This window comes from Berkeleyomyces rouxiae, assembly GCF_048999995.1.
Source record: "Berkeleyomyces rouxiae strain 22BRR77 chromosome Unknown BrBRR77_ptg000005l, whole genome shotgun sequence".
NCBI lineage: Eukaryota > Fungi > Ascomycota > Sordariomycetes > Microascales > Ceratocystidaceae > Berkeleyomyces > Berkeleyomyces rouxiae.
Window position 1 is genome coordinate 910,026 of NW_027396495.1, and position 15,628 is coordinate 925,653.

Consider the following 15,628-nt stretch of genomic DNA (forward strand, 5'->3'; position numbering starts at 1 on the left):
TCAGCCTTACATCGTGAAGCCGCAATCACGCCCGCCCTACCCCTCTTGGAGAACAAACGACAAAGGTTAGCTGCTAGGTGGACGAGCCTGAACCCCGCCCACCCGCCGGTATCCCGAGCCAGCGCCAGCCCTGAAACTAGACTTGGCCGAACTCTTTCTCTGATCGAGCACAAACCGCCAAGACCCAAACTGATCCGGCACATCTACCAGTGCCGCACCCTCTCGGTATTCCACCCATGTGAACATTAGCGAATTAGTCACGTCTCCTTCACGCGATTATGCTTACGAAGGCATACCATCAACAATTGGACTTCCCTTTCCTTCTTCCCCCATCATAGCTCCAGCTTCTCTTTCATCATCTGTTTCTACCCCTGTCTCTGTCGTTTTCCCAGTCCAAGACAACCCTCAAGCTTTCGCCCTCCCGTCGAGCCATGACTCTTCTCAACTTCTATCTGAGCCTGCTGCGACAGATCCTGACATCTTGGGTTCCATCCACGAATCCCAGGCGACGCACCCTGTGCGCCGTTCCACCCGTTTTAGACGTACCAACGCGGAAATAGATGCAGGCATGTCAATTGAGGAAGCACGTCAACACAGACTGACACAAAACCTACCTCGGCATGAAGTTTACGGTTGAACCTGGGCAAATTAACATTGTTCAGTCTCAGTACATCAACGACGTACTCAACCGCTTCCAGATGACCAATCTTCCGTCCAAGGCTCGCTCTGTCCCCATGACCAGCGCTACCTTCCGCGTCATCTCCTCTCCTACTATTAACAGCCCCTCACTCTGTATTGAAGACACAGCTCTGTACCTACAGATCGTAGGCTCCCTGCAATGGTTGTCTTGCATGACGAGACCTGATATCATCTTTGCCACGAGTTACCTTACTCGCTACAGCCACAAGCCTACCAACGCTCACCTCGAGGCTGCAAAGGGCGTATTAAGATATCTCCGGTCCACCATCGACAGAGGGATCTGTTACTCTGCTGCCGCAAACCAGGGTCTTGGAGCCTTCACAGACGCTACCTCTGGAGACCATCTAGATCCTAAGAGCACCTCTGGGTACCTTTTCAAACTAGCTGGTTCTCCCATCTCTTGGTGCAAGGTAAAGCAGAGCATTCAAGCGGGGTCTACTGCTGACGCGGAATATCTTGCGGCTACTCTTGCTGCGAAAGAAGGACGTTTCATCCAACGTTTGCTAGCCGACCTTCCGAACTCCCGTCACGTTTCCGACCTCCAAAGGCCTCTCACACTGAAGTGTGACAGTACCAATGCCATTGCCAATATGAGTCGTCCCTCTCTGAACAAAAGGACTTTACATCTCGACGTTGCTTACCACTTTGTGCACGAATCGGTACAGCAAGGTTGGATAAAGCCCCTGCATGTCAGTACTGATGACATGGCTGCTGATGGACTCACGAAAACTTTAGATACTCAGAAGTACAAAACCTTCCTAGTACTTCTCGGCCTCATGGATCTGCTCTCAAACCTTGGATCCAAAAGGGCGTGTTGATACATCCCATGCAAGAACCCAGAAACGTCGCCCCGTTAGGGTTATAACCTGTGACTACAAAGTAGTTGTCTCCAATACGTTTGACGATGGAGATATCAAGTGAATATCACACCTAGTGTATATTCAGATGCATTTCACATGTTCGCATATGAAACTTGCTCAGCTCATGGTGCAATGGCTACTGTGTGAACCTACAATTCCCGATGGACAGTGGACTTGATTTCGTGTATAAATGTATGGGTTTTCCTCGCCTCAATGTGTAGATTTAGATTTAGAAATCATCGATCATCCTTCTTCTCTTCTCCGATACCTTGAATCTTCCATTCTTCTATCTCTTTGAGCTTGTGACTTTTCAGAATCTACTTTCGACAAAGGACAACAGTAAGTCCTCCTATTAAATACTGAGAATATGTATAGTTACCGAGGAAGAGAACACCATGTTTAGCAACAGGGACAGACTTGAAAAGCGGAACGGGAATTCAAGACAATACAATCATCTGACGAAGGGCGATGTCAGAAAAAGAGTGCCTCCTTATATAGATGAGGGCCTCGCATATATGAGTGCGCACACGACGGGACATACGAGGAGTATATAAGGGACGCCAGAAGGATGCCCGAAACCTAGAACAGAGGGAGTTGAATAAATCATTGATTTACACAGGCGACGTGTTAGTTGCCATGTTAGGAAGTTCCGATAACTAGTCAAGACTTCTTCATGAGAAAATCTGGGTTAGTTAGTGGAATGTGTCTAACTTTCACAATGACCAAAATGAACAGACCAAGTTGCCCGGATTCCACGTATTAGTAAAATCAATCATAGGGTCCATGTCGGCGTTTACTGCTTCGGTGGCTGGCTTCGGAGTTAGTCCAGATACGGAAAACTTAAAGCCGTCAAGTATCTCTGCTCTTGGTCGCTGATCCCGGCGTCGTTGCTTTTATTTTCTCGGAGGCAGACTAGCAATGTCTATGCCGGGGATTAGGGATCACCTTGAACACGTGAAACGGCGTGTTCATGAAAAGAATATTAGTCATTCCAACATCGAGAAATTAGACTCTAAGTCACAGACCTCAAGTTACACAATGCTGCAGGAGAATAGAGACGAGATCATGTAAACGCTGGGAGAATGCTTTGTGATAGATACATCCATTCGTAAATGCAACTTTATTGTTATTTTCTCCATTTAAAATTCGCACTTCTGGCTTTGAATGTCTATCGTAGACTGTCTCGCATGGAAGGCATCGTCTTAACTCAAATACAGACGTCATCCTCCGAAAGGCAAAATTGTTTCGATGTACAACCACCTCGTTCACTTCCATTCTTCGCTACATTTCCGGTTATATTCTCTTTCTTTTTTGCACCCTATTCGATTCAACATGCCTCTTTCGTTTCCATATCTTCTAGCCGCTGCTTTGGCCGTCTCCCAAGTCACTTCGGCTTCTCCTCGCCCTTCTCCAGGGACCTTGAACAAGGCTCCATCCATCTCTGCCCGTACTTGGCCAACGGACGAAGTACATGGCGCGGGCTCTGCTCTGAACGGCATACTTGCCCTGGCTGAAATATACAGCAAATATGCTGTCCTCATGCCTATGGATCTGGAGGCTGCTCTGAATAGGAAGCAAAAGCGCGGGGAGTTTCAAGTTTCTACACCAGCACTAGACATTTGTGGAAATAAGCTTCTGCTCCCAACCACAATTGGCCGCACGGGACGCAACATTTTCAACCTCATCGTTGACACCGCTTCAGCCGACCTGTGGGTTCATTCTAAAATAACAGCCAACCCTAAAGCTTTTCAGGCGATCTACGATGCTAGAAACTCCTATAGTAGCTGGAAAGTTGAGGATCTCACTTGGGAAATTCAAGATCCCAATGGCAATACTGCTTCTGGCGCTGTCTATTATGATTATGTGACCGTCAATGGCCTTACTGTTGAAGACCAGATTGTTCAGGTCGCAGAAACTGCCCCCAGAAATTTTCAAAGTCTTGCCACTGTCTCAGGAGTTATGGGCTTGGCGTTTAGCTCTCGCAGCACTGTTAAACCTAAGCCCCAGCCCAGTTTCTTCGACCGTGCTCTTCCTCAACTTGACGAAAATGTCTTTACAGTTGATATGAAGCATTGTTCACCCGGACAAGTGGACTTTGGACTTGTTGACGAGAACGCTTTTAATGAATACATTAGATACACCGAGGTATTCAACGACCAGGGCTACTGGAACTTTACTACTCATGTCCTCGGAGCTCTGGATATCAACGACATGGACAATGTTGAACTCAATGAGAACAACGCCGAGTACGTCATTGCCGACACAGCTAGCGACTTAATAATGCTGCCAATGAAGTACAACTCCGAGTACTACAGAAAGATTAAAGATGCTCGCTATAGCCAAACGTATGGCGGCTTTGTCTTCCCTTGTGCTAGCGAGTTGCCTGACTTTACCTTCACGTCGGGCACCTGGAAAATCACGATAACTGGTAGATACTTGAAACATAGTCGTGTCAACGACAAATCTGATATCTGCTTTGGTGGTCTGCAGCCCTCTAATAATCTGGGGTTGAATGTCATTGGAAGCCCTGCCTTCAAGTCTACCTTTGTGGTTTTTGATCCAGTCAAGAAGGTGATTGGCTGGGTTGAAAAGGATCTTTGGGACGAGTCCCCTAATTGGTAGAATAGGATATCATGGTTGTTGTCCACCTCAATGTCGTGTGCCGGAGCTCACAAGTCTTATCGCCAGTGTTTTACGTCATTTTGGGGTTGTTCCTCACCCTGGATGCTTTCGTCACCAGTTTGTGTGTCTCATTTAATATCTGCCTACTATTATATTGCCTGTTGTATTTCGAGAGTCACAGGTAAATACATGATTGCACCGTTTCAAGCTAATAATAAGTTTCAATTCAACACCGTTACCTCGCAGCAACGTGCGGCAAACTAGTTCATATTGACACAAACATTCACATATAAGCTCTTTGTAACCCCTATCCACATCATTAACATCGTTCTTCATCCACCATCTCTAACATAAAGTCGCCATATTCACAAAGCACATCGGCTTCTCCTTAAGCATGCACTTCACAAACCAAACTCTTTGTCCATGAGTTCCTTTCTCGCCCAGCCAATCTCTCTCCCAGATGGGTTGAACACCACAAATGCAGACTTGAAAGCAGGGCTCCCAAGAATGTTCACACCCAACTCCTCTGAAGACTGGAGTGCGCCGAAGCAAAGGTCAAGTTCCTCATCAACAAGGTTGAGCTTCAAGTATCTGCCGGGGATAGAGATTGCGGTACCACCGGACAAGAAAGTGAAGTCGGGAAGTTGACTATTACACGGATAGACAAAGCCGGCGTTTTCCTTGTTGTAGTGGGCATTCTCAACCTTTGCGTAGTACTCCTCGACGTATTCGAGGGGGAGCATCACCAGATCACTGGCAGTGTCAGCAATAACCTCCTGGATGTTTTTTCCGTCGGGGTTGGACATGTCAATGTTTTTAACATCCACACCTCCGAAGATTTGAGCCTTGAACTTCCAGTATCCGTCCTGATCGAGTACCTGAGCATAGCCAAGGTATCCATAGTATGCGAACTCGCTCGCGTCGCCAAATTCGACTTGTCCGGTTGAACAATGTTTCATATCAACAGTGAAGACATTTCTGTCAAGCTTGTTTCTCACTCTTTCTAAGAATCCGTAGTCAGGATAGTCACCTAGACTAGATATCGTAGTAAGACCCATGCCCATGACTCCAGAGACGGATTGAAGATTGTGGAAGCTACTAGGGGCAGTTTCCGCAACTTGGAGAACCTGATTTTTAGCAGTGAGGCCATTGACGGACACGGTTTCGTAGTAGCCAATGCCAGACGCTGAATTTCCATTTGGGTCATCTGTTCCCCAAGTGTAGCCTTCAACCTGATTACCCGTAGCGAATCTGTTCTCGTGGTTATAAGAGCTCTGCAAGGCCTTGGGGTTTGCAGTCTTTGGAGAATGGACCCAAGTACCAATCGAAGCGGTGTCGAAAACAAGGTTGTAAATGGTGTTGCCAACTAGACCAATCTTGGTAGGAAGCGAGAACTTGCCGCCGCACGTTCCCGCTGGAATCAAAGAAGCGGACACAACTCCCCGCTTCTGGCTTTTGCCCATGGCGTTTTTCAAATCCTCGGGCATAAGGACACGATATTTACTGTACAATTCGACCAGGGAAGCTGTGCCGTCTATAACATGGCTAACATCGCGAGCTTGCTTGACAGACCAAGAGCCAGTAGATGATGGGGTGGCGTCAACTGAGGGCTCTGGAGAGGGTGCAGGTAGGGCCAAGGCGACCTGGGACGCGGTCAAGGCAGTGGTTAAGAGAGAGAAAAAGGAGAGAGGCATATTTATTCGAAAGAAATAGAAGTAATGAAGGCCGCCGGCAATGTTGAATGGTGGTATGGATGAAGAACAAACAAGTAACTATCTTAATGGGACAGCAGCATTATCTTTATTAATACTCGGTTCATCATCTAGTATTGACATCCCATCGGTCCGTCGGTTATACTTTCAGAAAAAGATGCATCCTACCCATGGTATATTAAGCTTGGGTGGAACATCTAGCGCAACGCTGTGAACTCGTAAACAAGTTCATTACCGCTACGAATGTTATTCATGCTTATGTTCAACTTCTAGTGCCGCCCGGTGTCTTTGAAGGTCCGTGGCTTGTGACTTAATTTCTCGGAGCTTGAAGCCCCTAACGACATGGAGTGGCAGAGTGGCGACTTCACGATAAAAAGTCGTTCTATATACTATAGTAATAATATACATATCTACAGCCATATTAATTAATCCCAAAGCTAAATCCTCGCTATCATCGGACGAGATTGTCAACACAATGTAAGACTTTTTCTTCGCTGGAATTTCTTTAACTAATAATCGTTCATCCGACCTTTTCAACCGAAGAAACTATTTGAGAATCATGTATTCTACAAGTCACTCACTTACACGAAAAGGGCTGTTTATTTTTCCCCTAAGTCCTGGCGTAACTCCCCCGTGGATTTTATCTCTACGTTTTTTTTTTCTCCCCGCTATTCCTCAAAGAACATTCCACTCAAGGGGCCTTTTAGTTGCTCCGCTCCAGATTTTATTTTGCACACTTTTAGGCTCTGCAACTTTACCAATACCATCGCATTGGACCGGATGGATCATTTTGTGAGCCACGCGCTCAAACCCACGACGATGTCGGTCGCCCACTTGAGACCCTTGTCTGGGCGGCTGTCTTTTTTTAGAACCCAGCAGCATGTTTTGTTTATCCCAGTAGCTCCTCCCGGTAAGTTGGCCGACTCCAAGACTGAGGTCTTCCTGGGAAGTAAATTTTTTGAGCCCCAACCCATCTTATTCACGTCCTGTCAAAAATTTTGCATTTTCACGAACTGATACAAACTATATCGACATTAAAAACAGTACAACACAAGCTTGTCAAGTAGATGCCATATTTTTTTTTCAATCTACTGGATTATCCATAGTCTTCTTTTTTCTCTTATTTTCCACCTCCAACATATCATAGTAGCTTTATAGCTTGCTAGTCTTCTAGATGTAGTCCCCATCACTTCGCTTTTGTTGACGTAGCTGACGACCGTGCCAATCGGGTTTCTGCCCAATGATTGCACATGCATCTTTTGCGTTACAAATCTCCGATGTGCATACTTTTGTCCCACGTAAACTTACTCACGTGACCTTGTTCCTGACGAGCCTTTGTAATGTTAATCACCATCAACAACACAACTAGTTTTTCGTGAACCTCAAAAAAGATGCTATTGTAGCTACAACAAGCGTAACATAGAGCCCATCGACCCATGTTTTGACTGCTCCTTTGCGTACTTTTGAGTGATTTCCTTTTCATTTGCTTTTGCCTTGACATGGCACCACACATCTGCTTTACCCATAGAATTTTCCCCATATGCCTCTTTAAGCACACGCCGTTGGCTAACCTTTCCACTCCGCCATTATCGTAGGATGTTCTGTTATTCAATCCTTGTAACTATCTCGGGGTCTTTTAGGAATCTTTGGTATGGTGGAACGTCTCTTTTATGAGAATTAACTTTCCTCGTGAAATATCTCATGCGCTGTCTTCCTTCGTACTTTTAGAGCCCATCGACCTATTTCCAAGAACCCTGATCCGTAGAATTTTCACCATGATACTCTCGTTTTAGAAGCTCACCTATCAATTCAGGACTCGAGGCGTGGCAGACATCCGTCCAACTTCCTGGGTAAGTATACTTCCACATATGGCCATCTATGTAAACGTGCGCATAGACGAGACGTGGAAGCTTGGTATATCTCACTGTGTCTGTGTACATAGTTACATGAGGCGTCATTATGCATGCATCATATGCATGTTGCTATGATTCGTAAGAGGACACAATATGCTACCATGTATTGCTTGCATGAGCCAGATTCAGTCAACTATAGATAGTTATGACACTTGGATAACTGGGTTGATGTTATGCGTGAAAATGGTCATAGCTGTAAAATTAGCCCAAGGCTTGTGTAGTCTCGTGGGTGTTGTTCCGGACACACTAGTGACCTCGCCTCACGATAGATAAAGGCCAATTGCATGAGCAAAGCGAGTCTTTAGGATCGAATAGATGATGTCTGTGTATATTGGTATGTAGAACATTTTTATCAAAATATGTTGATATTGTCAGCATGCCAACCCTACAAATAGAAGCATCTTAGGGTTGTGCTCCTCTGACTACATCGGAATTGCCTTCAACTCGTTCACGTTCTAACATCACAAATCGCCACAAGAGGAACGCTATTGTAAAAGTTCCCAACCTAGTGGAAGCTGAACGACAAAAGGCCGTACTTCTCCTTTTCTTGCTCGGACTAGACTCTGCTTCTAGCACAAGACATCAATGGACTGCTGGGCATAAAAGGGCTGCTCTCTCCCTCTCTTCCATAGTATCTAGAATAGAAGGCATCGATCATCGTTCGCCTTTCTTCCCCTTCATTGAATACATTCTCTTTCATTGAACTCTTTGAACTTGTGACGTTCCGGATACTTCTCCGTACAGGACAACAGTGAGTCCTCCTATTAAACACTGATAAAATATGGCTTTATAGCTTATCTAGATACATATACCCATAAATATCCGGACACTACTAGACGGATCCCGAGAGAAAGGAGAATTGAAGGATCGTGCATAGGAGACTCCAGCAGCTTCGCCCGGTATAAAAGAAGCCCCCTCTCATATCGTGGTCTTGCGTACAGCAATCCCCCACAACCCGAAGTATAATGACAAGAGGTCTCCCACCCGCCCAGCGCAGAGGCTGTCCTTTGTCTGCGTTGGGCCAAACTCGACATGGACTCACCGCCGATGTAGTAATTTTTGAAGGGAAACAGTCAACAGGAGAAAGAGGCGGAAAGTATTTGAATTTGAAAGTCCCTATTTACCTCTCTACTCGCTAGTGATATTCGGCATGCGACAGTCCTGCGACAGTGGCCTCCTAGGAACCAAAAAAAATGGAAAAGAAACCAAAGATATCGACAAGGTTGGCGATGGTGTCTTTGTGTAGCCAAAAAAATCACTAGTTACAGTAAAAAGAATAAAAAACTTACAACACTGGGGATTTTCACGTATTCAACCGCCATGGTACGAGTCCAGTGCTGTGTAGGTTAACCAAGAAAAAATCTACGCTTGGTAATGTAGCCAAGTTAGGACACGGGATTTGTGTATATATCTGAACAAGCCGGTGGCTTTTTTTCAGTGTTTAATAGGAGGACTCACTGTTGTCCTGTACGGAGAAGTATCCGGAACGTCACAAGTTCAGAGAGTTCAAAGAAAGAGAATGTATTCAATGAAGGGGAAGAAAGGCGAACGATGATCAATGCCTTCTATTCTAGATACTATGGAAGAGAGAGAGAGAGCAGCCCTTTTATGCCCAGCAGTCCATCGATGTCTTGTACTAGAGTCAAGTAGTAGTCGGAGGGGAGTGCCTAGTGAAGCTTAGAAGCAAAGTCTAGTCCGAGCAAGAAAAGGAGAAGTGAGGCCTTTTGTCGTTCAGCTTCCACTAGGTTGGGAACTTTTACAATAGCGTTCCTCTTGTGGCGAGTTGTGATATTAGAACGTGAACGGGTTGAAGGCAATTCCGATGTGATCAGAGGAGCACAACCCTAAGATGCTTCTATTTGTAGGGTTGTCATGCTGACAATATCAACACTTTTGTGCATAGTTGGGCTTTTACCTTGGTTGAAATACGGGATCTCAACTCGCACGAACATCAATATTGTTACAAGTATTCGATAAAGCTGTCTTGAATCGTATACATAGTTAACCAGCTAGTTACTTGGCCAAAACATCATGTTCTTTTTCTCACGATTTTCAAAGTAACAGTGCGTTGACTCCTTTCCTACTTGCGGGGAAAAATACGGAATATACGTGGTACGGTGCTAGGTGAAAGATAATGTGTGAATCGATGATCTATTCAACCCCCTCTGTTCTAGGTTTTGGCGTCCTCCTGGTGTCCTTTATATACTCCTCCTATGTTCAGTCATGTGCGCACTCATCTATGTGAGGGGGGCACTCTTTTTCTGACAGATAATGGTCGGGATGTCAGCTGGTTCGGTCGTTTTTCTCTATTCATCTCCTTCTCCAACTTCATTCCATCTATCGTGATAGCTCTAACTATACAAGTACAAAGTGGGGTGTCATCAGGGTTAGCACCAGAAAGTTCTCACGTGACCACAACCCTGCGCAAAACCCATTCAACCATGGAGTGATATTCCAACAGCAACTTTCTCGAACGTATGTTAACTACCCATTGATTGACCTATGATTCTATCTTACGAGCCATACTATTTATCCACTCGATTTTAGTTCGTCCAGCCATATCGCTCATCTACTAAATCCTTGTTCCCCCAGCCAATCTCGTAATTTTTGACGTCAAATACCACAAATGCGGACTTGAAAGCAGGACTACCAAACACATTGACACCGAGGTCATTCGAAGCCTGCAGTGCGCCAAAGCAAAGATCACGTTCCTCATCAACACGGTTGAGCTTCAAGTATCTCCCGGAGATAGAGATTGAGGTACCGCCGGACAAGAAGGTGAAGCCGGGCAATTTATCGGCACAAGGGAAGACATAACCGGCGTGTTCCTTGCTGTACTTGGCATTCTCAATCTTTGCGTAGTACTCCTCGACGTATTTGAGGGGGAGCATCACCAGATCACTGGCAGTGTCAGCAATGATATACTCTAGGCGCTCTTCACCGACCAAGGTATTGTCAAGACTGTTAACGTCAACATCCCCAAGAATTTGGGCCGTGAAGTTCCAGTAGCCTTGAGTGGTGTCCACCTTGCTAAATCCAACCCATCCCTTGAATGCGTTATCGTTAACAAAGCCAAAGTCGACTTGCCCAGTTGAGCAATGCTTCATATCAATTGTAACGACTTGATTATCAAGCTGAGACTTGGCGTTGTTCACGAAGCCAGATTCAGGGTAAAAGCCCATCGTTTCATAGGTGAGGAAGCCCATACCGATGACTCCAGAGATAGACGGAAGATTGTGGAAGCTACTCGAGACGATTTCTGCGACTTGTATGACCTGTTTCTCAACAGTAAGACCACTAATGGACACTACCTCTGTATAACCAACACCTGATGCTGTATTCCCATTTGGATCCTTGGTTTCCCAGTGATATCCCTCGTATGGATCGCCGCCGGAAAACCTTCCATAGGTGTAGGAACCCTGCAAGACCGTTAAATGCGGTGTCAACAATGAGATTGTACATTCTAGGTTCTACCAGACCTATCTTGGTAGCCAGTGCGAACTTGTTACCACACGTTCCTACTGGAAGTGAAGGGGCGGAGACAACCACGCGCTTTTGGTTTCTGCTCAACGCATCTTTCAGATGTTGGGGCATGAGAACCTCATGTTTGCTGTATATCTCAGCAAGGGATGCGGTACCATCCAAAGAATAACCGAAGTCACGGGCTTGCTTCGCGGACCAAGTACCGGGAGCTGACGAGGAGACATCTGCCGAAGACTCTAGAGGAGATGTAGGTAGCGCCAGGACGATCTGGGAGGCAGCCAGGCTCGTGGCAAGAAGAGATGAAAACGAAGGAGCCATGCCAAATGAAGGGCTAACTTAAAGAAGGATTTTCAAGAATGGATAGGATGTGTAAAGTTGAGCGAGAGTGAAGATGGAGAGCCAGAAAGCATCCAAATAGAAGGTTGGCGAGTCTCTATTAATACTTGGACTATGGTGTTGGACTACTGCTTTTCTCTAGACTATCTTGTACTCTAACCGACACTGCCAACCTACACACGGAACATCCAGCTCAATTATAGAACATACTACGGAACTGGGAGTCTTTAAGCTGGATTCCCCGTCACTAAACACACATAAATTTATGCGCGCATGTAGACGTTTGTATCACTCGGTGCCATGAATGGTCCGTGACTTGCGATGTAATTCATCAACTCTAGATCTAAGCCCCTAGTGATTGGGATCACCAAAGAAAGGACCAGAGTGGCAAATCTATCGACAAAGTTCCCCCCTCGATACACATCTATATACATTGGGATATGCAACCAAACTGTAGTCGATAAATGCCAAGTAGCTCTCGTTGGCGTCGAATGAGATCCTCAACGAAATGCGGCCCTATTATACGCCGTTATTTCCTGAGGTGGAAGTGTGTCATCCGATCTTTTCAGCTCATGTAAACACTCAAGTATAACTCAAGAACTAGTCCATGTACAGCCAGGTTATAAATCTGAATTACTTCATCGGATTTACCAAACATGAATCTTCTTTTTTGATAGTTATCCTTTAACTCCTGACATTGCAACGTCTTTGCAATTTTTGACTTCCCAATCCCTACACGCCATGCATTCTTATTTCCGTCCAAATTGTCCAAGCTCGTTCTGCACTGTTGATCTTTTGGTTGGTCTGCCCCTAGTTCCTGTTCCGCACCCACAGCCTCCGCGGCTACATGCGCCTCATGGTCTCGATTGGTATTGATCACGTCATGAGCCTGGCACTTAAAAAAGTCGCAGGACGTTAACTGCGCGATTCCAATACGTGCTTTGTTGTGTGTAGATTCTTTTGTCTTGAGTCTAAGCACTCATCTTGATACTTTCAATATGGGTTACAAGAAACAGTGGTTTAGCGAGATTCCCTGCATCAGTGAAGCTTCATTCTGAAAGGTAGCTCGGCAGTTAACTATATGAAGCTCTGGGTAAATAGTTACTTATTCCATATCAACCTTTTCTTGATGCTCGGCTGAAAATATATGGAAATATTCATTACGTTCTGTGGCTTTGTGTAGGTCACGTGCACCCAACTGTCACGGATATGGCCCGGAAATGATAGGGACTGTTAGCACTAGCACCCGAAAAACTACCTTTAGGTCGCTTGGTTTTAGAAGCTTTCTTCGTAGTGCCAGAACCTTTTTAACCGAGAGTCTTGCTGGAAAGAAGCCATGCCGGGAGGCGGTTAGATTCTCCCAACAGGCGTCAGTTGGAAGAGATTCTAAGACGCGAGGTCGGTTGAGTTGAAGAGGCAACAGACAACTAATTGGCTATTCGCAGAATAGACAGGCACAGATTTAGAAATGGAGGAGGAGAGGAACGATCACACAACTCAGTATATAGGTAGTTATCAGAAAGGTTTGACTGAAAAGATCAAGAGAGATTGATTGAAGAAACAACATAGACGGTAGTTAAGCAAGACCATATCATTGTTAAGCTGAGAGCAAAAGTAAACCCGAACAACCCAAGGCACAAGCCGACGATGTTTCTATCGTCAAGCCCATGACAAACTCTCTTTCTTCCAAGCTAGATTCAACTATCATCTAACTATGTAATTCCAAAAGTGATGTCCGTTAATCTAAGACATTCAATGTATACGTAACTATCAGCCCTATAGCCGCGGGACAGAAGTTCCCGCGGTAAACGCGCCAACATATTCCAATATGCCAGTTTGACCTCGGCGTTTGAGAATAAGTAGTGGGATATATGGCCCCAGAACCCTAAGCATGAGCCCTGGCAGAATGGTTATTCATGACATCAACCCTTCCAGATCATTAAACGCCGAGATTTTTTTGGAACAGTAGCGGGCTTCCCGGGAGAGGGGCGAGAAACCACCGGAGTTAAGGAACAGGAAGGAGGCTGAAGCAACGCCATCCGGGCCGAGCTTTCTCTCCCACAATCCGTCAATGCTAAAATCTAATCTAAGGTCGGATTTCTTCGAAGAATTTAATCTCATCGACATAGCTACGGAAGTTCTGCAGGCCTTTTTCTATTGTGAGGGTTCCGTATATGGTTGAGTAGATGGGTTTCCCGGAAAAAGAATTAATAGATCTTTACATTTATAGCGGAAGGATATGGAGAGGAGATCTTTTAGTTCACCACGGGCTCATAGGCCCCTCAAATTTGCGCATTTCATGGGAGCGTGTGATTCTTTAAAGTCTCCATAATGGGACCAAGTTCCAAGCAGCTATCACATAATGTTTCTTGACATGGACAGCTTAAAGGAGATCGCGAGGGAAACTGTAAGTCCAAGGTCCTTGCATCTCGCTAGGGTGTAGCTCGCCGACCATTCAATATGTATGTGTATGTATGCATGTTGTTATTAGAGTCACGCGGGGGAGAACGTGTCTGCCACCTATCCCTTCAGGGACATGCGGACTATAGTGGATCTAGTTACGATACGGGAGTACTATGTACATGATGATGGTAAAGAACGAGGGCCATTTGGAGCACCACAAAAGGAACCCTTTGGATACCTATGACAGGGAAAAAATGAGAAAACCCTGCCACCCGATGTCACATCATTCTTGAGAAAGATCCGAAGAATTTTTTCATTGGTCCCGCAGACCATGGATCCCCCGGACGGCGTTTAACGAACACGCTCACAACGGCTTCCTAAGGGCTGCCACACCCGTCGGTGCCCCGCGTTGAGGCCACGATTTGTCCAAGATCGTAGGGCTCCTAGTCAACGAAGGCAGGCGAGCCGAAATCTACAAACTATGCTCACCATTATTTACCTAGATATCGGCATCATGTGGCGTGAAAGCATAGATTTAGGCAAGATCCTTGTCGACGGGGAAATGTCGCGAAATGCGATGGAAGCTGAGGTGCTAATTCATCTGCTTGCTTGGCCTTTGTATGGGTGAAATAAATACATTGTTAGCAGAGCTGGTTCATAAAGGTTTCTAAACACCTGCCTTGACTCTTGGTAAATAGTGGTCTGGTAATGGGAGTGCTACTGTAAGGTTGCCGAGTACACATAGACCGAGAGGAATAGGCTGTGGTCATGCGAAGCCAAGCTTATAATATAGATGTTAATACTATGATTCAAGGAAACTTTCCAGGTAAGACAAATAAACGCCATGTCAACCGGGATTTTGAAATGGGAGTGTGCAACTTATCAATAGTATACTATTTATAAATGGCGCGTCAGAAACAAGAAGATGTCTGGAAAAATTGCTTACGTACCTTTGCAGTATTTAGATAGCCACTCATCGTTAGTCTGTCTATAGACAAGCGACTTTCAGCCTGGGAAAGGATGTCAAATTATCGCTGTAGGGATCGCTACAAAGAGGCCAAGTTAGCCAGTTAGCGTACAGCACAGTGGTCATGAGATCTCAGCGTACATAATAGAAGATAGAAGCCCCGCTAAGTAAACAAGTCAAAATGAACGCACGTTTTTTTGGCACAGTGGTAGTTTACTCACTATGACAAAGGGACTGTCTCAAGTTAACAAAGCAACCCTTGTGTAACTATCAACGCAAAAGTAGTAAAGCGTCAAAAAGAGAAACTGGTGATGTAATAACTACGCATGAAGGCCACGACATCCCTTATGTCAGGCGCTGGATCATGGAGGATAGAACTGGGTAGGGGGCGCCTGGTTATCTTATTAGTGTTTGACAAAATCTGCCACGTATGTAAAAATATATCAAGTAAATTGAAGAACACCAATGGGGAGGGACCTAGTAGACGGCCTTGGCTTTTGGATGGTGGGCGGGGTGACTCAACTTGATATCGTCTGCTGAATCGGGCTCCAATCTTGCAGGTTTATCTCATGTGATTGAACTCGATGTAGCTAATTATCTCTCACACCTCCCTTAAAGCTCAAGATAGCAACA

General features: G+C 45.4%; 4 protein-coding genes across 4 annotated transcripts; 2 read left to right on the top strand and 2 right to left on the bottom strand.

Moving 5' to 3' along the window:
* Positions 1-620: 620 nt before the first annotated feature.
* BROUX77_005378 (uncharacterized protein) lies at positions 621-1,517 on the top strand (the record flags this gene model as incomplete). The annotated part of the gene is made up of 1 exon (XM_073750245.1): positions 621-1,517. One exon carries the CDS (start codon positions 621-623, stop codon positions 1,515-1,517), a length of 897 nt encoding a protein of 298 aa, XP_073604264.1.
* A 1,374-nt stretch (positions 1,518-2,891) lies between these two features.
* Positions 2,892-4,181, top strand: BROUX77_005379 (uncharacterized protein; the record flags this gene model as incomplete). Its single annotated transcript, XM_073750246.1, has 1 exon — positions 2,892-4,181. One exon carries the CDS (start codon positions 2,892-2,894, stop codon positions 4,179-4,181), a length of 1,290 nt encoding a protein of 429 aa, XP_073604265.1.
* Positions 4,182-4,582: 401 nt separating this feature from the next.
* On the bottom strand, positions 4,583-5,875 carry BROUX77_005380 (uncharacterized protein; the record flags this gene model as incomplete). The annotated part of the gene is made up of 1 exon (XM_073750247.1): positions 4,583-5,875. The coding sequence occupies one exon, from the start codon at positions 5,873-5,875 to the stop codon at positions 4,583-4,585; it is 1,293 nt and encodes a 430-aa protein (XP_073604266.1).
* A 4,474-nt stretch (positions 5,876-10,349) lies between these two features.
* Positions 10,350-11,513, bottom strand: BROUX77_005381 (uncharacterized protein; the record flags this gene model as incomplete). The annotated part of the gene is made up of 2 exons (XM_073750248.1): positions 10,350-11,225; positions 11,493-11,513. The coding sequence occupies 2 exons, from the start codon at positions 11,511-11,513 to the stop codon at positions 10,350-10,352; spliced, it is 897 nt and encodes a 298-aa protein (XP_073604267.1).
* Between the last annotated feature and the right edge of the window lie 4,115 nt (positions 11,514-15,628).